General features: G+C 36.2%; 2 protein-coding genes across 4 annotated transcripts; both read left to right on the top strand.

Annotated features, from left to right (window-relative positions):
* The first annotated feature begins 562 nt into the window (after window positions 1–562).
* LOC100804119 (uncharacterized) lies at window positions 563–3,358 on the top strand. Of its 2 annotated transcripts, XM_041005610.1 has the most exons (4): window positions 563–701; window positions 811–1,006; window positions 1,672–2,166; window positions 2,728–3,358. In XM_041005610.1, the coding sequence occupies exons 2-4, from the start codon at window positions 919–921 to the stop codon at window positions 3,246–3,248; spliced, it is 1,104 nt and encodes a 367-aa protein (XP_040861544.1). In that variant the 5' UTR covers window positions 563–701; window positions 811–918; the 3' UTR covers window positions 3,249–3,358.
* Window positions 3,359–15,194: 11,836 nt separating this feature from the next.
* LOC100787008 (DNA topoisomerase 2) lies at window positions 15,195–22,352 on the top strand. Of its 2 annotated transcripts, none has more exons than XM_014763069.3 (19): window positions 15,195–15,880; window positions 16,556–16,848; window positions 16,938–17,004; window positions 17,092–17,362; window positions 17,450–17,649; window positions 17,948–18,157; window positions 18,246–18,359; window positions 18,437–18,547; window positions 18,645–18,809; window positions 18,909–19,250; window positions 19,333–19,466; window positions 19,564–19,912; window positions 20,002–20,188; window positions 20,278–20,327; window positions 20,418–20,849; window positions 20,933–21,101; window positions 21,206–21,276; window positions 21,363–21,444; window positions 21,540–22,352. In XM_014763069.3, exons 1-19 carry the CDS (start codon window positions 15,317–15,319, stop codon window positions 22,172–22,174), a joined length of 4,446 nt encoding a protein of 1,481 aa, XP_014618555.2. In that variant the 5' UTR covers window positions 15,195–15,316; the 3' UTR covers window positions 22,175–22,352. The 2 variants fall into 2 exon arrangements, with proteins under 2 accessions (XP_014618555.2, XP_040862013.1); XM_041006079.1 differs by having other exon boundaries at window positions 21,525–22,352.
* Window positions 22,353–22,796: the final 444 nt, after the last annotated feature.

Genomic DNA, 22,796 nt, shown 5'->3' with positions numbered 1-22,796 from the left:
ACTAATAATAATTTCATATAATCTAATTAATGGTTTATTATTCATTTCAGATTCTAAAAGAAATAAGAACGATTAACGAGTTTAAATTAATTATGGAAAAGTGAGAAATTAATAACTTTGCCACACAATAGAATTAAAACATTGATGCCATGATGTGATACAAGGGCACTATCTTAGTTGTGAATACCATAATTTATCCCTCAATATAGGATAAATAAATAGATAAAAATACTTAATTTTTACTTTACACAGTCTTAAATTGTCGGACAACAAGTTGTTTTTTATATTTTTATCATCCAAATCATAATTCAATTGTTTCTATCGAAAACCAAGCACATCACGTGGATTACAAAACCAAAATCAGTAATGGTCAGAAAAAAAAACCAATTATTTCACTTAGACAATCAAGAAAGGCTAGAAAGGGATAGATCTAGAAGTAGCTCATCCAATTTCGAATTCTCATCCCCGAGATTGAAACCAAAAAATGATTAAAAAAATGTAACCACCGACATCATAAGATCATAAAATAAAACAAGAAAAAAATGTTAGTAAAACATGAATTGCAACGTTATGTAATTTCACTCTTGTCTTTCTAAGGAGGAATTGGCGAATTGCAACAGTAAATTCAAAGGTCCACAGCATGAATTGTGGAGAAAAAGCCGGTTGGAAACAAAAAAATCAGAACTTTAAAGACAAATCATGTGTGTGTTCGGTGCTCCCCCCTAATGCACTTTTCTACGTGATTTTTGCTAAGTTGTGTTCCATTATTACTATTATGACACTGGCTATTTTTCTCTTTCCACTATAAAGCCAAGTGAAGCTTCATCCACTTCTCTTCCACACCAAGTCCTGCTCTTCTTCCAGACAGCAGCAGCAACAACAAACAAACTCTTTCTGGATTCAGTTTTTGATGTGAAAATGGCAGTGACTCTTACATCAACACTCTTTCTGGCTTTGCTATTTGCTGCTTCAGCTTTTGCTGCTCTTCAGCCTAGAGTACCTGAAGGTAATGGTCACATCTTGGACCCTTTCATTTTTTATTTCTTTTGGTAATCATGTTAAAGACACAAAGTTGCCCCTGCTGAAAGTAGTGACAAATCTTTGCTGGGGACTTTGAGTGCAAAGAAGGTGGATATGTTCCTTCCGACATGATTTATTTCCTAAACTCAAGAATTAATCAGGATTCGAATCCTGAACCACTTAGTTAAGAAACATGCTACCATTCGGAATTTATATACATAAGAATGTGAAAATGAAAAAAAAAAAAAGAAACTTGATCTGTTGTTATGAGTTGAGTTTAATGCCCACTTTGCCTATGTTTACTTCAAACTCTTGTTCTGCATTGTCCACTCTTACTCTGATTTGCTTGCTGCAATGGCTCTACGGTTGGTTTACTTTCTTGTACATTTTTTGTGGGTAACCTTTAGATCTGCCCATTATGTTGAGATTTAGCTCCTTTGAGCAACTTTCTGTAGTGAAAAAGTAAAAGCACATTACCAAAGTTAATGAGATGCTTTACCTAATTCAAATGAGAAGTGAATATAATAACATACTATCACATTTTACACATGGGATCTGATTATGTGCACTTAATAAAACTGATTCTGAAGTTGTTGTGTTTTTTTCTTCTTTCTTCTGTGTGCGTTTGATTGCAATTTTTTAACTGCACAGCTTACCTCCAAAATGGGAACTTTGAGGAGCAGCCAAACCCTAAATACCTGAAGAAAACAAAGCTCTTTGGTAAATACGCTTTGCCTAAATGGGAGATCAATGGTCTGGTTGAGTATGTCTCTGGGGGTCCCCAACCTGGAGGCATGTTCTTCCCAGTGACTCATGGAATCCATGCTGTGAGGCTTGGCAATGATGCCTCAATCTCCCAAAGCATCAAGGTCAAACCCGGTCAACTGTATGCTCTAATTCTTGGGGCCTCAAGGACTTGTGCGCAGGATGAAGTTTTGAGGATCTCTGTGCCTCCACAGACTGGTGATGTTCCTTTGCAGACCCTTTATAGCCTCAATGGTGACGTTATTGCTTGGGGGTTTAAGGCCACTTCTAGTGTTGTCAAAGTGACTTTCCACAACCCTGGAGTTCAAGAAGATCCATCTTGTGGCCCTCTTTTGGATGCCATTGCTATCAGAGAGTTCTACCCGCCAATGCCTACAAGAGGTAATGAAACATATCCACATGCTATGCTACTCTACTCTTGGAACCTAACTTATTTGATCAAATACCACTTGCTTATCTTTGAATACATGTTACAAATTAATATGCAACATAGATCTTTCTGCAGTTTTAACACATCTGAAAGTTGTAGGAATCCATGAATTAATCCACTTGCTGAGTTTTCAGATGACAAAAATTTCCATCACAATTCCAGTGTGTTCCTAATTGGTCCTTATTTTATCAAAAAAAAAAAGTTACATTTAAAGCAGAGTTGGAAATTGGATCTTTGCCGGAAGCCAGGCACATGGATGGAGCCTGATAGGCTCATCTGATACAGAATTGTTTTTCCCACATCTCAATTTGTTTATTTTTTTCACTGCCCTTGCTTCCTAACCTTCTGTGGTTACAAGGAGTAGGAGAGAAACTCAATTTAAAAAAGGGTGTGTGAAAAATATCATACTACAGTACTATTAGATATGGAATGTTAACTATCTGATTTCACTAAGCCTTATGTGATAATACAAATCTGATTTTCTAACAAAACCATATGATGGTATCTTGTAGTTAACTTGGTAAAAAATCCTGGCTTTGAGGAGGGTCCATTCCCCATTTTCAACTCAACCAACGGTGTTCTGCTCCCACCTCAACAACAAGATGGCTTCTCCCCTCTCCCTGGTTGGATTATTGAGTCCCTCAAGGCTGTGAAGTTCATTGATTCAAAGCATTTCAATGTCCCATTTGGGCTGGGAGCAGTGGAGCTTGTGGCAGGTAGGGAAAGTGCCATTGCCCAAATCATCAGAACAGTTACCAACAAAGTCTACAACATCACATTCTCAGTTGGAGATGCCAAAAATGGGTGCCATGGATCAATGATGGTTGAAGCATTTGCCGCCAAAGATACCTTCAAAGCTCCCTTCAAATCTGAAGGGAAGGGAACATTCAAGACTGTAAGCTTCAAGTTCAAAGCAATTGCACCAAGAACTAGACTCACTTTCTACAGCTCCTTCTACCATACCAGAATTGATGACTATGGTTCTCTTTGTGGCCCTGTTGTTGATCAAGTTATAGTGTTCCCTGTGGCCTAAATATGAGTTCCATTCCATCTTTACTATAATATGTAGTAATTGAGATTTTTGCAAATCACTTGAGCTTGTCTTTTTTATAATTGCAAGAAGATGAAAGATATTCTCAACTATTACTGAATCTTGGTATATTTCTATTTTCCTTTTCTGGGGATGCATGCGAGAGACCAGTTTTAATGTAGTTTCATTTCTTCATCATAAAATATGGTTGAGGTCATTAGTAACATAAGATTAGATTCAGTCCGTTTGAAAGAACTTATTTATATTTTTGTGGTGAGTGATGACAAGGACTTGTGTCGTATATGGAAGAATTCGTGAAAATGATTTATAATATGAACTACTCTATATCTGCCTGCCTCAAACTTGCATTCATAATAATAAAAAAAGACATATTTTGTCCTTACGAAAATCGAAGAAGCTTAGATTTCGTTCCTATGAAATTTTTTGTTCTCCTAAAATATAAACATTAAATTTTGGTTCGGAGAAGGGTTTAGTTATATCCAAACTTACATGTTTGATGATTGTCCACTAAGGATTGGACATGAGAGCAATTTTTTCATGTCATAAATTATTATACTTTTTAACCTTGTTTCAGAAAGGGTACCATTGGTGTGTGGATGCTGAAGAGGCGCTTGACAAAGACGAGGAGGTACATGATGACACGGATGAGGAGCTCAACCTAGTTTGTTTAGTGTTTTAGGGTTTCAGGGAGAGTGAAGGAATGTAATATATCTTATGGCGTTGAGGAAGGTTTGAAAGTGATGATCATTGTTGTAGGTTTTCTTATTTGATTTGGGAATGTGAGTGAGAGAGTGAAGGTGGATCTAAAGTGGGAGTTTGCTTCGATTTGGGGTTCATGGGTTTGCCTTATCATTGTGGGCTTAATGGAGTTCACACTAACCACGCTTTGTCGTCACAACAAAGACATCAGCACGATCTGGATCTAGATTTGGAGAGGAAGGTTCAAGGTTGATTATGCTAGATATGGATTTGGAGGTTGCGTGGTAAAATCTGTTCTCCTAACTCAATTATCCACAAAGGGACAAAAGCCTATAAAGAAAATTCCAACACCAAAATTGTTTTTCTGCAAACCATTTTATGATAAATTAACTTTAATTACTTAGGGCCCGTGTAGGGTGGTTTTAATTTTGAGTTTTGAAATTTTTAAAAATAACAACCAATTTTTAGTTTTAGTTTCAATTATTTTTTAAAAAGATAATGATGGTGTTGGTGGTGGCAGTGGTGGTTGCAACGACATTGGTGGTGGTTGTGGTGACAAAGGTGATGGTAGTGACAGTGACAATAATGATGATGTTGGTAACGATAATGGTGGTGGTAGTGGTGCTAGTGTCATGGTGGTGATAGTTAGTTTTGGCGGTGACAACGATGTTGATGGTGGTAGTGTGGTGGTGGCAATGACGAAGATGATATTAGTGGTGGTGATGATGGTAGCGGTGGTGTGGTGGTGGCAATGACAGAAGTATAGTGATGGTGATGGTGGTAGTGACAATGGTAGTGGTGGTAATGGTGGTAGCGGTGGATTGTTTTTATCTTTGAATTTTTATCTTGAGTTTAGGGATTGTTTGTGTTTGCATTCAAAAAATAAAATTAAAGACAAAAAATAATTTCAAAAAAAAGATATGTATGAATAGAAGTGACTTAGGTGATGATTTCACATGTACCATTTTTTTCCTTATTCCTATTTTAATTAAGAACTCTCAGTTACCAATTAATCACTTAATACCTCTTATTTTAATTATCAACCTATGGTCAAGATCTGAGAATATTCTTCCCCCTAAATCAATCCCGCATTGGTCATTGGGGATTTAATTTAGGGCTAGGGATGAATAGCAGAGAGGTTTGTAAAAAGGGGATTCAAGTCACTAGTTTGGTCATATAAGCGTTATAAACCTTAGCATTTTATAGTTTAGTTAATTACAAGAAGATAGTCATTGACACACAACTAACTAATAATTGAAATGACAAATTCCAATATAGAAGTGAAAGCAATAGAAAAATACAATCAATTGAATAACCTCGAAGAACTTTCTTAAAGAGAAAAATTAGAGTACATGTGTATAACTACATCACAATTCGAGTTCTAAGGGTTTAGTCAACCATGGTCGTAGAATAGTCAAACAACATACAATATTGCATTAGAAATAAAAGAGATCGAAAACCTTTACAGATTCAGATCCCAATTGTTTTTGATACAGTTCTCCTCTCAAAAGCTCTTGTTGTTCGTAAATAAAATAAAGCATAACCTAAAAGACCTCCTAAACTTCTATTTATAAAGTTTAAAATAAGTTGTAGTGTGAAATCCAGCACGAGTCGTGCTGGTTGAGCATGGGTCGTGCTTGACAACATGACCTTTTACGAGAAAATAGGATGCTAATTCAGCACGGACCGTGTTGGGTCAACACGACTATGCTTAAACTCTTGATTTGAGCAAATGTGGAGAATTCAATATGGGCCATAGGTCCAGCACGGGCCTGCTCAGTGAAAATTCGAAAAATCTCCCTTTTCTTGACTCTTTTGGTGCTTTTACGTCTTTATTGGCTTCCCTGCTCAATTGTACACACTTAACACATACTCATGAGCTCTATAAACAAAATAAAGTATAAAAAAAGGACAAAATGAGATAAAAATTGGGATCCAAACACATTCAAATAATAGCTCACCAACAATTTATGTAGATTAGAGAGAGTTCACATGCACAAAACACACATCAAACTATCACGATCCACTTTTGGACCATGACCGACGCAAAGACTATAAATTCCTTAGCCTGACTAGCCTAAGAGTACCTCACTCCAAATCACAATTAAAAGATCAACCAAAAGGGGTTACCAAAATTCCAATAGAGTTTCTCCTAAAAACAGGACAAACTCCATATTAAATAACCTGTGAAAACATATCATATGTCCATTCAAATCTCTCTCTCTCTCTCTCTAACTATCTATCTATATATATATATATATATATATATATATATATATATATATATATATATATCCAGATCCAACAGTTAGATATCAAGTTCACAGATCACAACATAGGCCCTTAACATACTATCCAAAATATCAACTGATAGTGATGTTGATCATACATACTAATAATCAAAGTGCCTCAAAACATCATAATTACACCATAAGCATATTTATAAGACACGATCATCTACATCTCAAAATAAAGGGGTTTTCTCTATATCTATTACTACCCTTATCCCTATGGCTGCATTATACTAGAGTCACAAAAAAATATACTCTCCATCAAATGCAATGGAGGCCTACAAAAAAGATAAATAAATTCTTGGGTAAGTCAGCAAATCCTAGGAAGTTAGCTACTCAACTACCTGTGTATTTGAGAAAAAAAAATGAAAGAATGGGGTAAGTTACGAAGACTTAGTGAGAGCATAAAATACAAAACAGACAGGAAAGAGAGCACAACATAGCATGAGTCTTTACATCTAAAAAAATTTAAATGGCATTAAATAAAAGTGAAACAAATAAACCTCACTTTGAGAAACTATTGTATACTTCCTTGGAACTTTTAGAACTATATATAAACTTGTATTCAAGAACAATAACTTTGTAAACAAACTTTCATTCTACTATGTGAACACAGATCACATTATCTCTTCGTTGTGACGAACGGTAGTGATAGAACTCTGACACTTAGCTCGTAGGCTACATTATCTCTTTGTTGCAGCAAATGGAAAAATACACACACACACACACACATACTTACTATGAGTGTTTGACTCATAGGCTATATTATATCTTCATTGTATCAAACGGAAAACATATATATACTATGAGTATTTGACTCATAGGCTATATTATCTCTTCGTTGTAGCGAACGACAATCAATCATAAACTCACAATAAATAAAATAAAAAAATAATCCAATATCCACTCTTAAATACCTAATGGAGAATTCCAAAGAAAAAAATTCCAATCAAGTGAAAATAAAAATGTTACTTCATTTTCAAGTACTCCTAAAATTTTAAAGATCACAAAAAAAAATATTTTGGAGTTTACTTGCTTCTCCTAAAAGAATTTTAAAAAAAAAATGTCGCTAAGTACGTTAGCTACTCACACAAAAAAGAACGCAATCAATGCCTTACAATTCCGTTGGAAAGATTAACCACCGTATTTTTCACAGGATCTAAGCATTTAAAATAAAAAGAATAAGATATTAGGCAAAATTCCCAAATTTAGCATGCATGGGTTTTGAGGAAACCACAATAATTTCTAATACTTAGTTTTATAACCCTTCTTACACACCCCGTAACTAACCATGCTATAAAATACTCATCTAACTTTATGGGTTATAAATTTACCTTAAAGAGATCAAATAGAAATTTTTAAGGAAACAAGTGGTGTTTTATTTTACTCCAATCACATTCCCATGCTTCAGAGTGACATAAGGATGAAATAAACTTGATGGATTTTGGAACAATGAAGGAAAATGCATGGAAGGTTGAGAGATGAAAAATGGGGAAGAAGAGGGAGGGTTTAAGAGATGGGGTGGATTATTGAAAGAAGGGAATTAGGAGAGGGGGAGATGGATCTCGGTTAGTTTAAAAACTGAAGGGGGGGGGTTGTATATATATATATATATATATATATATATATATATATATATATATAAGAAAAGTGAAAAGATGTGTTTCTTTCTTCCCCTGTTAAAGAAAAATTCGTCCTCAAATTTGATCTATGACTAACCTTGAGTCTCAAGCAAGTGAATGTACTTCTCACGCATAATGATTTTTGGCTCCCAAGTCATCTCCTCTCCAACTGTTCATCTCCAAGCCACTTTCACTGACACAACATCCTTAGAACGTAAACGCTTCACACGTTTGTCCACTATAGCCACTAGTTGTTTTATATAACTAAGATTCTCATCAAGTTGCACTGATTAGAGTTGAATAACGTGGGAGGGATTATGAACATACTTTCGAAGCATTGACACATGGAAAATTGGGTGAACACTCGATAGATCTAGTGGGAAGACTAAATGATAAGCCATTTGCCCCACCTTCTCTAGAATCTCAAAAGGACCAATAAACATGAGGCTAAGCTTACCCTTCCAGCCAAAATGTAAGATACCTTTCATGGGAGACACACGCAAAAATACATGTTCTCCTACACTAAACTCTAAAGGTCAACGTCTTTGATCTGAATAAGACTTTTGTCTACTCTGAGTAGTTAGCAAGTGATCTTGCATTATCTTGACCTTTTCAACAACTTCTTGAATTAGATATGGGCCTACCAACCTAGGCTCTCCAACTTCAAACCACCCAATCGGTGATCTACAATGCCTCCCATACAAGGCCTCAAAAGGTTCCATTTGAATACTAGACTAATAACTATTATTATAAGCAAACTCTGCCAAAGTGCAACACACCTTCAAAATCAACTACAAAATCAGAAACCTTTCCTGCTTGAATCTCCTCCACAATTTTCCTTAAATGAGGGTCTTCACCTTGAGTGACCTTAATGGTATCCATTAAAGTGGAATGAGCATGAACATGAGCTAGAAGTGATTTAGTGCTTGTGACCTCAAATCTCACTCCATTAGCTACAAGATCTTGGAACTCCTTCACTACAGGTTTCATAACTTCAACACTATGAGCTAGGCTACCCATAGACTTTCTACTTAAAGTATCAACAACTACATTTGCTTTACCTGGATGATACAAGATTGTGCAATCATAATCTTTTAATAGCTCCATCCACCTCCTTTGTCTTAAATTCAAGTCCTTCTGCTGAAATATGTACTTAAGACTACATTTGCTTTACCTAGATGATACAAGATCATGCAATCATAGTCTTTTAAGAGCTCCATCCACCTCTTTTGCCTTAAATTCAAATTCTTCTAGTGAAATATGTATTTAAGACTCTTATGATCAGTGTAGATCTCACAAGTTTCACCATATAGGTAATTCCTCCAAATCTTAGGAGCAAAGATCATTGTTGCCATCTCCAGATCATGTGTAGGATATTTTGCTATGCCTCTTAAGTTGTCTAGAAGCATAAGCAATCACTCTTCAATGTTGCATCAAAATATACCCCAGTCCAACTCTAGATGCATCACAATAAACCACATAACCACCACTACCCGAAGGTAAGGCTAAGACAGGAGCATATGTCAAATAATCCTTTAACTGCTAGAAACTTTGGTCGCATGCATCATCCCATTGGAACATAACTTGCTTTTGTGTTAATCTAGTTAGAGGAGATGCATGTTTGGAAAAATCTTTAATGAATCGACGATAGTATCTTGCAAGTTCAAGAAAACTACGAATTTCTAACATCAATGTAGGCCTAGGCCAACCCTGAATTGCTTCCACTTTCTTCATATCTATGCTTATCCCATCCTTAGATACTACATGACCTAAAAAAGGCCACACTATCCACCAGAATTCACATTTAGAGAACTTTGCATGCAACTTATGCTCCCTCAAGGTTTGCAAGGCTAACCTCAAGTGTTGCTCATGCTCCTCTTTACTTTTAGAATACACCAAAATATCATCAATGAAAACTATTACAAAGTGGTCTAAAAACGACTTGAAGACTCGATTCATCAAGTCCATAAGAGTTGTAGGGGCATTGGTTAATCCAAAAGACATAACCAAAAATTCATAAGGCCCATATTAAGTACGAAAAGCTATCTTAGGAATGTCCTCCACCTTTATCTTCAATTGGTGGTATCCAGCTCTCAAATCAATCTTTGAGAAACATTGAGATCCTTGAAGTTGATCAAAAAAGTCATCAATGTGAGGTAAAAGATATTTATTCTTCATTGTCACCTTGTTTAATTGTCGATAGTCAACACATAAACAAAGTGAACCATATTTCTTCTTGACAAACAACATTGGTGCACCCCAAGGGGAACAACTAGGACGAATGAAACCCTTGTCAAGAAGATCCCTTAATTGCTCCTTCAACTCCTTAAGCTTGGTTGGAGCCATCCGATATGGAGGTATAGGTATGGGTTGAGTTCCTGGAAGCAAATCAATTCCAAACTCTACCTCTCTATCTGGTGGTATACCATGTAACTTTTCAGGGAAAACATCAGGGTATTCGCATACCACTAGGACTTGCTCCAACTTTGCTACTGGCACACTAACATCTTTTATCATCATAAGGTACCCTTGACAACCCTTCCTCAACAACCTGTGAGCTTTTACTGTCAAAATCAAGTTACTTGATGACTAACTTTAATCACCCTAAAACACCAAGGTTGGTTCCCTCGTCATATCAAACTTCACCACTTTATTGTGGCAATCTAAAGTAGCATGGCAAGAAGCCAACCAATCCATACCTAAGATGACATCGAAGTATACCATATCCAACTCTATAAGATCTACCATCAACCATTTTCCCTCTAACAAAATCTCATAAGATTTGTACACTAAATTTACTAGTAAGAAGTGACCCATTGGCGTAGCCACTACCAAAAGCTCACCCAGAGGTGATGGATCTCTCCCTAAAGCAGTTGCAAAAAAGGAAGATATAAAGGAATGTGTAGCTTCAAAGTCAAACAAAACATGTGCATCTCGAGAGTCTATGGAAAGTATTCCTATCACAATGGCATTGGATACTTGGGCATCCTAATGAGTCAAGGTGAACACATAAGCCTGTCTTCCACTTGTTTGTCCTTGTCCTCTGCCTCCTGATCCTTTGCCACCTTGATGTGACCCATTTAGGGAACATGATGTGTCCAACTTGCCAACATCAATAGTAACCTGTTGATCCCTACCTACAAGGTCTGGCATGCGCCTCTCCACACGTAACACAAGTAATAAGGGTCCAATCAGAAGTCGTACGATACTGTGAAACACCTCAACTATGAGCTTTATTAGCTGCCTAGCTAGCTTGAGTGACCTATGGTTGTTGACCTCCATGTTGGCCTCGACGATGTTGGTTAGTATCATCTCTAAAACCTCCACCACCATGGCCATGATGGTCACCATGAGATGTCTCTGAGTGAAACCTCTTGCGTGAGTCACGAGAATTTCCACCCCTGTCTCTGTTTCCTTGCTCAACAGTTAAAGCTCTATTCAAGGCCTGATCATGAGTCATGTCACCATGTCTTGCAATCGCCCTGAACAAGTAACTCTTCAAACCTTCCAAGAACCTCTGAACTCATAACTTCTCAGTAGCCACCAAGTGTGGTACATATCTAGAAAGTTGCATGAATTGGATATTATACTCCATCATTGACATATGATTTATTTGCACAAGTGTCTCAAACAGGAAACGAGTGGTGTTTCCTTTTATTCCAACCACCTTTCCATTCTTGAGAGTGACACAAGGATGCAATAAACTTGATGAATTTTGGAACAATGGAGGAAAATGAGTGAAAGATTGAGAGATGAAAAATGGGGAAGAAGATGGAGGGTTTGAGGGATGTGGGTGGTTGTTATATATATATATATATATATATATATATATATATATATATATAAGTAAAGTGAAATGGTGTGTTTCACAAACATATCATTTAGAAATAAGTGGTAAGCAAAAAAATGCAATGTTAAAGAATAAAAAACACACCATAGGTGTAGTAAGTAAGATAACACAAGAATCATGAAAAGAAAGAGAGGCATCCCGAAACCAACATGCACATGGATTTTGAAGATTATAAAACTAAAAGTTCATTGGGCATCCAAACGCGTAACTTGCATCCCATCTTGCAGAAAGAAAACAAACAAAACAATCACTTCAAAAAGCAAAGTAAAAACTCATGACATGGTTTTCCCAACTCTTTGCATGCTTTTCAAAACCAAAGTTGACGTCCATAAATAACCATGCAACATTTAACACTTTTTGAAAGAAAGATGGTTTCTTTTCCTCATTTGCAGATAACGAAAAAACACCCACGTCAATTCCATAGAATAAAAATGCATCTTGGAAGGTAGAATAAAGAAAAACATGAGAATGAAAATCAGAGAGAGAAAAGGTAGAGTAGAGAATAAAATGAGCAATGAATTTACACTTGGTGGAAATTTTCACTTGCACTCCCAATACTTTACTTCTCAGTTTATTGTTTCAACTTCTCAAGCTCAGAGTACTCTATTTCTCAATTTTAGTGAGTAACCAAAAAAACTTGCACACACGATATATAAAGAATAAAGCAAGCCCTATGTCCTGCCTTCACATATTCAACTTCAAAATTTCAAATTCATACCTTTGTCAAGCTATTTCCACCTTTGCATAGTTTTTCCATGGGCCAAAAGCTTAAGGTGGATAGAAGAAAGATGACAATCCATTTTTTGTAGATACTTGTATCATGTTTGCTGGAAACTGTCACCAAGGCATTCGCGTTTGCAGCAAAAAAGTATTGTCTACCAATCTCAATGTTTGTTGATGCGTTTCTATTTACTGCTTTACAATTCTAGTTGTTTTTTAATTTTGAAGTGTGTAATGCTTGAGCCTAGCACATTTTCAATGAAGCATTGCTAGGGCCCAATAACACTTTCGTTGACCCAATAATCATTCCCAAAAAGGTAAGTTTTTGCAAAAGGTGTGGTTTGTCAGATGCTTGAGGTTGTGCCACGTGTCCAAAGTTGCCCTAGAAGTGACTTCAAGGTGTACAATATATAGATATAGAGATTCCATTGATTTTTTTTTTTCTTCAGAAAATGATAGAATGAGAAGACACTCCCAATACTAATAGGTATGGTGCCCTGCATGTTGGGACTGCCAGCAGAGACCCACCTAGAGGAGTATTCAGACCCAAACCGCATGAATTTAGTGATTAAGTAAAAGAAGGTTTAAAAATTTCTCCGGTACTAAATTATGTAGGATATTTATAGACTAAATTGAAACCTCTACTCTATATTCGAATCGAATCAACTAATAAAATATAATCTATAAGTATTATATAAAGAAATAGTCCAGCAAAATTACATTTTTGCCCTCGTTGGCTGCCTGGCACGTGTAATTTTTTTTTGGTTTTTTGGTCTTTTCAAGGGTAAACTTTGTTGCTGAAGATGGAGAGCAAGAGAGGTCTCTCGTTTCCCTCACATGGAGGGTGTTTTTATACTTCTGTTGTGGAGTAGTTAAATAAAAAAGCAGCCAACTTCAAGCGCGTGAAAGACAACTACAGGAAAAGAAAAAAAAAAAAAGAAGCGTTAGACAAAGAAGTTGCACGGAAAAAAAAAGGAAAACCATCATATCATAAGATGGCATGCGTCCAGTTCAAATCATTTTTTTCTTATTAGTAAATAGATTGTAATATTTAAAAAAAAAACATACATGTTGAATGATAAAATATTAAAATTAAGTGTATCATAATTTTTTTTTTATTGAAAATCATTCAGTTAATATCTTTAGAGTAGCCGGAGTAATATTTTTTATATTAAAATTATGGTAACATATATTGTCAGTGTTTTTATTTTGTTTAAAAAAAACACTTTTTATAAGAAGATAAAATTTATTTCTTAAAATAAATAAAAAATTGTGTTTTTAAACAGAAGTAATTTAGATAAATACATTAAATTTAAACAAATTGATTGATAATAAGAAAAAAAACAATTAAATTATAATATTATTTATTATTTGTACATTATATATTAATAATATTAATATAGGAATCTTTTTTTTACACATGTTTCTTCTTTGCTCTTAGAATTTGTGTATGACATCTCAATCTTATAGTTCATCCAAAATATACTTTTGCCCTTATTTTGGTATGTTTTGTAATTACTATTTTAGGTAGTAAGGATTTAAAGTTTCTTGGTTTGGTCTAAGATATACAAACTATTGCTATAAAAACTCATTAGCTCAATTGTGTTAAATATTCAAATGTTGATTTTTGGATTCTATTATTTGCATATTTCTCAGTTATTTTATTTTATTATTATATGAAATCTTAATAAAAGTTACTTTTAATTTCAAATAAAAGCTTTGGTTGGGGTGCAGTTAGGGAGATGAACTGGGTGTTATGTTACAAAAAAAATAAAGATATTTCTTAACCACAACAAAAAAGTAGAACACAATTAACATGGAAACGGGGGCATGCCTGTCAAAACTTTTTTTTTATTTTCTCTATCTTTTTTTTTCTAATTTATTATTCTTATTATTATTCGAAGGAACACTGGGATTGAATTAATAATATAAAAATGATATTAGCCTTTGTAGTAGAAATGGAGAGAATTCAACTCATTTCATTCACCAAAAAGTAGTTTGAAAAAAATACAAATGACTTTTTATACTTTTTGAAGTATTTTACTTTTTAATCTAAGCATAAAAAAATAACGGAATGACATGTGCGTATGCACAGATAAATTTGATTAGTTTAAAAGTATGAACCTAATGCAAAATATTTTTCTTAAGCGTAACAATCACTTAAATTTATATTTAACCAAAATTTTAAATTAATCTTAATTTGAAGAAAACAAAAAACACAATCAATAAGAAAATAAATGACATGACAATTTTATTGGTTAAAAAAAATAATACCAAAATCCTCACAATTTATTGGTCTCTTTTAATATCTCTTTTAGAATATCTTATATTATTGACATGTCTTAACCAAGAAAAAAAATAAAAATTTTACAAAAACGTACTATTAAATATAAAAAAGGGAAAAAGAGAGAGAACAAAAGAAGGAACACAGGAAGTACTATGCTTGACATGAATGATCTTAGCCTTTGCTGTAGAAATAAAGAAGATCTAATTCTTTTTATCTACCAAAATATAATTTTAAAAAAATACAAATGACTTTCTATAGTTTTTGGAGTATTTTACTTTTTAATTTAAAAAAAAAAAGAAAAAATAACGGAAAGATCCATGCATATGCACCTGATTATTACTCAATTAAAAAATATTTTTCTTAATCAGAAAAATACATCTAGGATTGAACGTCGAAACCGCAAGTTCGTTCACGTGCCAGCCTTCAAATTTCAAACTCCCGCTCAAACTCCCCCAACATTTCAAATTCAAGCCCTACTCGACCGTTAGACCCTTTACATCTCCAATTTAAAACCCTCATTCTCCCATTACAAGCCTTTACGCAGCCATTTCTCTCATCTCTCTAGACACTCCCTCCGTGTCATGGAGCCCCAAACCAAGTACCCCTTACAAAGCAGCAGCGCGGCCAACGTTGCCGCCACCGGTGGCGGCAAAAAAACCATCGAGGAAATGTACCAAAAAAAGACGCAGCTGGAGCACATCCTCCTCCGCCCCGACACCTATGTAGGCTCCGTCGAGAAGCACACACAGACGCTGTGGGTGTACGAGAACGACGAGATGGTGCAGCGTGCCGTCTCCTACGTCCCCGGCCTCTACAAGATCTTCGACGAGATCCTCGTCAATGCCGCCGACAACAAGCAGCGTGACCCCTCCATGGACGCCCTCAAGGTCTCCATCGACGCCGAGGCCAACACCGTCTCCATCTTCAACAACGGTGATGGCGTTCCCGTGGAGATCCACCAAGAGGAGAAGGTCTACGTCCCCGAACTCATCTTTGGCCACCTCCTCACCAGCAGTAACTACAACGACAACGAGAAGAAGACTACCGGGGGACGCAACGGCTATGGCGCCAAGCTCACCAACATCTTCTCGACTGAGTTCGTCATCGAAACTGCCGATGGAAAGCGCCAGAAGAAGTATAAACAGGTCGTCATTTTCGCCCTCAAAGTTTGTCTCTTCGTTTTTGTGGGGAGTGCTAGGGTCTAATTTTTAATTCGCAACACTTCTGAGGTTTTTGAACCCCCAATTTGGAGCGAATTCTTTGATTTTTGGGGTGTTGATGTTTGTGTTTTATGATTGGTGACATGGTTTGGGTTCTTGGTTAGATTAGAATGTTAACGATTGCTGTTTCTTCAATTTTGGGTCTGTCTTTGCGGTTTATTTGCTCATTTGTCTCGATTGTTTTTTTGTTTCAGTAAATGAATCTAGATACATCAATTATTAATTCTGAAGTTTTTTTTTTCTAATATTTTGTTACGCTTTTACTTTAATTTAGATGAAATTTGTTAATTGAGTATCCTGCTAGGGTTTATGATACTTTGATTTGATTGTTTTCCTCTGTTTTACTTTTGGGAATTGAATATTTTCATGTTCTAGGTAGAAGTTTGTATATGAATCTGGTTTTTTCCTCTTTTACTTGAATTAGTTTTAATGTGCTAATTTAGGATTCTGCTAGGGTTTAATGATACTTTGATTGTTTCCTTCGATTTATTTTTTGGGGATGGGGGAGTTTACAAGTTTTGGGTGGAAGTCTGTATATGAAGCTGGATATTGTAATATTTATGGGTGTTGCTGATGGGATTGATTGGCTGTGGTTGAAAGGTGTTCTCCGACAACATGGGGAAGAAGTCTGAGCCTGTGATAACAAAATGCAAAGTTGGTGAGAACTGGACTAAGGTGACCTTCAAGCCTGACTTGGAAAAGTTTAAGATGGACTATCTTGAAGAAGATGTCGTTGCTTTGATGAAGAAGCGTGTGGTGGACATGGCTGGGTGTCTTGGAAAGACTGTTAAGGTTGAACTCAACGGACAAGTGATCCGTATGAAATCATTTCGTGACTATGCTGATCTTTACCTCAAATCAGTGGAGAAATCCAGACCAGTGCCTCTTCCAAGGTTTGTCTCTATGAAATTTGTTTTTGGAGCCAGTGTAATTTCTTCTTTCCTTTATTACTATGCTAACTTGGTTTTGTTGTTGTTAATAGGATTCACGCAAAAGTAGGTGAAAGGTGGGAGATTTGCGTGAGTCTAAGTGATGGGCAGTTTCAACAGGTGACTAGCGAGCTAATGAAGCAAAGTTACTTCTTGGTAGTTATTGTTATCTTTTTGTCTTACACACCGTTAATTTGTTTTTACCAGGTCAGCTTTGTTAATTCCATTGCTACAATCAAGGGTGGGACTCATGTTGATTACGTCACCAATCAGATTACAAACTTTGTGATGAATAAAGTAAATAAGAAGAAAAAGGATGCCAATGTCAAAGCTCACAACGTGAAGAATCATTTGTGGGTTTTTGTCAATTCACTTATTGACAACCCTGCTTTTGATTCTCAAACTAAGGAAACTCTCACGACTAGACTGGCTAGTTTTGGTTCTAAATGTGATATTCCTGAGTCGATGCTGAAGGAAGGTTTGTTGTGCTACATTATTGTTGTTCTCAATATAATCAAGCCACAAGAAATGGTGTTTTAAGCTTACATGTTTCCATTTTTTGCAGTTGCCAATTCTGGTATTGTGGACACCCTCCTGTCATGGGCAGATTTTAAGCAAAGCAAAGATCTGAAAAAATCTGACGGGACAAAAACTCAGAGGCTTCGTGGGATTGTGAAGCTAGAAGATGCCAATGATGCAGGTGGAAGGAACTCAGAGAAGTGCACCTTGATATTAACAGAGGGTGATTCTGCTAAGGCCCTTGCTGTAAGTTGTCATTAGAGAGAAAGGCCCTTGTCCATTTTTTGCATTTCTATAAACCCTAGTAATGTTCTTAACTACAATTGAAATTTATAAGCCAATAGCCCACCAGTTTCAAAGTATTTCTACTTTGAAACATGTGCTATACGAATTTTCTTTAAATAGCCAGTTTCAAAAATGATTGTCTCATCAACAAATAACCAAATTTCATTCATTTTTCTTCTTTACACTCATGGCTACATCTTCTGCTGTTTATAATGATTTTAGACTTTTGACATTATTATTTATTTATACATATATGAAGATGGCTGGCCTCTCTGTTGTGGGTCGAGACCATTATGGGGTGTTTCCATTGAGGGGGAAATTGCTGAATGTACGGGAAGCCAGCAGTAAACAGATAATGGATAATGAGGAAATTCAAAATATAAAGAAGATTCTTGGACTGCAGCAAAACAAAGAGTACACAAGCGTGAAGTCTTTGAGATATGGTCATTTGATGATTATGGCTGATCAGGTGGGTTTATTTAGATATCGTACTTTTGTTTTGCTTTGTCTATTGCTTTCACGGAGATTATAATGGTTCAACTTTCTGGGTGGTTCAGGATCACGATGGTTCCCACATCAAAGGGCTATTGATAAACTTCATTCATTCGTTCTGGCCATCACTGCTAAAAGTTCCATCTTTTATGGTTGAATTTACCACTCCTATAATAAGGGTTAGTAGAGTTTTGTTGTTATCATCATGTTTATAGAACTTCATGGTTTTCATATTTTGAATTCCCTGTTTCTGCAGGCTTTTCATTCAAACGGGACAAAATTATCATTTTATTCCATGCCTGAATATGAATCATGGAGAGAAAGCTTGGGGAATAATGCAAATGGTTGGAAGATAAAGTACTATAAGGTTTGTTGTTGTAAGCTTGGGGAACCTTGAAATTTGTTTGAGTTCATTCTGTGTTCAGTTTTAGAGTACTTACTTTGTTTCTATTCTTTCTCTACAGGGTTTGGGTACAAGTACTCCTCAGGAAGGGAGAGAGTACTTTCAAGATCTTGATAAGCATAAGAAAGACTTTGTTTGGGATGATGAGCAAGATGGAGGTGCAATTGAGATGGCATTCAGTAAGAAAAAAGCTGAGGATAGGAAGATCTGGATTCGTAATTTTGAGGTGTGAAGTTTACCAATCAGACAAAATTCATTTTATTTGAGTGGGAAGTGTTTACCTGAGGAATATTTGCTAATAAAAATTTACCCCCTGTTCTTGCAGCCTGGCACTTGTCGTGATCATATGGCCAAATATATAAACTACAGAGATTTTGTTAACAAAGAACTTATATTGTACTCCAGGGCGGATCTTCAGAGATCCATTCCCTCTATGGTCGATGGCCTCAAGCCTGGCCAAAGGAAGATTCTTTTCTGCTCATTTAAGAAGAAGTTGTTCAAAGAAATAAAAGTAGGCCAGTTTATTGGTTACGTTTCTGAGCACTCTGCGTACCACCATGGTGAGCAAAGTCTAGCTAGCACAATTATTAATATGGCACAGGATTTTGTGGGTAGCAACAACATCAATCTTCTTAAACCAAACGGTCAATTTGGTACTCGTAACCTGGTGAGATGGATCTGTATATATGATTTTGATTTAAAACCTGCTTCGTAACTTGTATTCATCGTGTAATTTGCTCTTTTTACAGGGAGGGAAGGATCATGCTAGTGCTAGATACATCTACACTGAACTGAGCACTATCACTCGTTGCATATTCCATGAGGATGATGACAAGCTTCTTGAATACTTGAATGAGGATGGGCGGTGTATTGAGCCTACATGGTATTTTGTTTACCCTTTTTTTTTTTTAATCACTCTTTAGTTTATGATTAGTATGAGTACCGAACTTTCTCAAAATTTTTGTTGTCCGGCCTCACAGGTACATACCAGTCATACCGTTGGTTCTTGTCAATGGTAGTGAAGGAATTGGGACAGGCTGGAGTTCTTACATTCCCAATTATAATCCAAGGGACATCATTGCCAATGTTAGGCGTTTGTTGAGTGGGGAGACAATGGTGCCAATGGATCCATGGTACAAGGGATTCAAAGGAACCATTGAGAGAAGCCCCAAGGAAGGTGGATACATAGTCAATGGCTCAGTGGAGGAAATAAATGAACACAATTTCAGAATCACTGAGCTGCCTATTCGCAAATGGACCCAAGATTACAAGCAGTTCCTTGAGTCTATAACTGATGGGTCACCTAATGTCAAGGATCCATTAATTGATGTAATAACCTGACCTAAAAACATTTCATCACCATGCGCACAGTAAATTAACCCGTGTCAAGTTTTCTTATGATAATTTTCTTTTTGCAGGATTTCAGGCAGAATGGTGATGATGCAACTGTAAACATAGAAGTCAGGATGAAGCTTGAAAAAATAGTGGGCATCATGCAAGAGGGTCTACTTAAGAAGTTTAAACTCACATCCTCTATTAGCACAAACAACATGCATCTATTTGATGCAGAAGGGAAAATTAAGAAATATGACAATCCAGAACAAAGTACAACCTTTATCATGTTAAGTTTTGAATTATATCAATTAACAAATAATGTTTCACACGCTCACTGTTTTATGTGATTTCTTATGCAGTTCTTGAAGAGTTTTTCCCCCTCCGGCTGGAGTATTATGAGAGAAGGAAGGTGAGTTTTGTGTTTGGTAATAGGCAGGTCCAGGTCTTTAGATTCCAAACCCTCTATTAATGTGAACTGAAATGCAATTTGGTTATGCAGAACCATATATTGAACAACCTTGAACGACTTTTGCTGATTTTGGACAACAAAGCTAGGTTTATATTAGGGGTTGTGAATGGAGAAATTATTGTAAGCAACAGGAAGAAAGCTGATTTGTTGATTGAGCTGCAGCACAAAGGTTTCACTCCCATGCCTAGGAAAGGTAAATCTGCAGAACCCCAAGTTGCTGGGGCAAATGAAGATCAAGAAGATGACAACACTAGAGAGCAGGAAACTGAAAGTGTTGAAGTAGCGAAAGGAGGTGACTATGAATATTTGTTATCCATGTCAATTGGAACTTTGACCCTCGAAGCTGTTCAGAAGCTGCTAGCAGAGAAAGCAGAAAAAGAGAAGGAGTTCAAGATTTTGAAGGAAACACCATCAAAGTCTCTGTGGTTGAAGGATCTAGATGAGCTTGAGAAGAAACTTGATGTATGTTACTTAATTTCATAATCGTAAGTTATATTAGAATAATGATTTATTATCTTTTAATGATTATGTTTTGTGTATTTCAGGACATAGATAGTATAGAGGCCGAGGAGGAACGAAAAAGATCAAGTCAAGCAAATAGAAAGACCAAAGAAGCTTTTACAAAAGCAGCTAAGAAGCCACCACAACCACGGAAGTATACTAAGAAGGCCAAAAATGTTGAGCCAGAGAATGATAATTCTTCAATGGAAGTCGGTAAGTCTGAAATCTGAATTATGTTTACTATGCTACTATTATGTGTATATATCTTCCAATTTTGATATCTTTATGACTAACTTTTCTCTACTTGTCTTCACCAGAGAATGTTGCGGAAGTCGTTAAACCAAAAGGCAGAGCAGGTTCCAACAATACCCAGAAGAATACTCTGCCGGTATGCCAGTTGCCAAATCTTCTTCCAAGTATAGTTTGTTTGGTGCAAGTTGTTGAGCTCTAACTCTTGTTATATTATATTATCAGGTTGCTGAGGATGATGAAATTCTATCACTTCAAGAACGGCTAGCTGCATACAACTTCGGAGCATCTAGTGATATATCAGCGGGTAAATATTTTTGGACCACTGTAGTTTTGAATCTTCCAATTAATTCCCATATAGCATATGCATGTTAGTGCTTAAGTTAGTATTTACTTCCACAGGCATGGAAACTGAAGAACCTCCTGCACCTGCTGAGAAGAAAGAGGCGCCAAAAAGACGGGGTGCTGCTAAAAAGATGTCAAGTGCCATAGTGTTGGACGACTCAGATAGTGATAATGAAATTCATGATGTTGAGGACGACGATGACAACTTTGAAATCATGCAGCCGGTTGCCCTAGAAGCAGGGAAAAAGAAAGGAGGGAGAAAGCCTGCTGCTCAAAATGCCAAGAAGGCACCTGCTGCTGCTTCTACCAAAAAGAGAAACGTAGGTGGCAAGCAATCTCAGTTATTGGGTCAAAAACTCATAACTGATATGTTGGAAAGTACAGGGATATCACCAGAGAAGAAAGTGAGGAAGATGAGGGCGTCTCCATTTAACAAGAAAAGCAGTTCTGTGTTGGGAAGGGTTGCTGCTGCTGACAAAGATGACAGTGTAAGTGAAGACTTGTCCGGTGATTCTGCTGGCTCTTCTCCAAGGATCACAGAGGAGGTGGTTGAGATTGCACCACCACCAGCAAGAGCTAGACCCCAGAGGGCTAATCGTAGGCAAACGACATATGTACTGAGTGAATCTGAAAGTGACAATGATTCTGATGTTGATGAAGATTATTCTGATTTCGAGGAAGATGAAGACTAGGAAGGAAGGTGTGCTTTGTAGAAACCTGATCCTGCGTCTTGTATGCAGTCTTAGTCTTGTGGATTTTAATTTCCAAATGATACTTGTGAACGTGATGAGTGAGTTGCACTAATCTGTATGATTTCGGATATGTTTTCATGATGGAATGAAATGAAATAGATTTATCATTATGTACAAATTAAGATTTGTTAAAGGACCCGAGTTAAAAAGTTGTTACTGAGGGCATACATTATTGGCATAGTATCAAGTTTCGAGTTGTAAATATGCAACTTTATCTAAATATTTATCAATTATCAGTGTTTTAGTTCTCAAAATAAATATCGAACTGAAGTTTCAGGATCACATAGGTCTCACAACCTCTGTCAACACTTTCGCAGGATATGTTCCACGATGTTCATTTCACGTCGTATTTTAACGTTAGCTGATGGAACAAGGTGCGTAACTTAACTCTTTCGTATATGTTTTCTATGAATAAAAAAAAATCTCAATGTTTAAAACTTTCGCATGATATGTTCCACGATATACGTAGTAACTTGACATTTTTGTGATAGAAAATTAGTAAACTTTAATTAATCAATCATATCATATGATTTGATTTAATTGAATACTTGATTGATTTATT

This window comes from Glycine max, chromosome 10, assembly GCF_000004515.6.
Source record: "Glycine max cultivar Williams 82 chromosome 10, Glycine_max_v4.0, whole genome shotgun sequence".
NCBI lineage: Eukaryota > Viridiplantae > Streptophyta > Magnoliopsida > Fabales > Fabaceae > Glycine > Glycine max.
The sequence above is the reverse complement of the archived record's forward strand: the minus strand, read 5'-3'. Positions and strand labels throughout refer to the sequence as shown.

Bases quoted from the DNA above. Each gene is read 5' to 3' on its own strand.
- LOC100804119 (XM_041005610.1), top strand. From the start codon at position 919: ATGGCAGTGACTCTTACATCAACACTCTTTCTGGCTTTGCTATTTGCT. The intron at 1,007-1,671 runs GTAATGGTCACA...TTAACTGCACAG, and splicing joins TCAGCCTAGAGTACCTGAAG to CTTACCTCCAAAATGGGAAC. The intron at 2,167-2,727 runs GTAATGAAACAT...GGTATCTTGTAG, and splicing joins CCCGCCAATGCCTACAAGAG to TTAACTTGGTAAAAAATCCT.
- LOC100787008 (XM_041006079.1), top strand. From the start codon at position 15,317: ATGGAGCCCCAAACCAAGTACCCCTTACAAAGCAGCAGCGCGGCCAAC. The intron at 15,881-16,555 runs GTCGTCATTTTC...TGTGGTTGAAAG, and splicing joins GCCAGAAGAAGTATAAACAG to GTGTTCTCCGACAACATGGG. The intron at 16,849-16,937 runs GTTTGTCTCTAT...TGTTGTTAATAG, and splicing joins AGACCAGTGCCTCTTCCAAG to GATTCACGCAAAAGTAGGTG.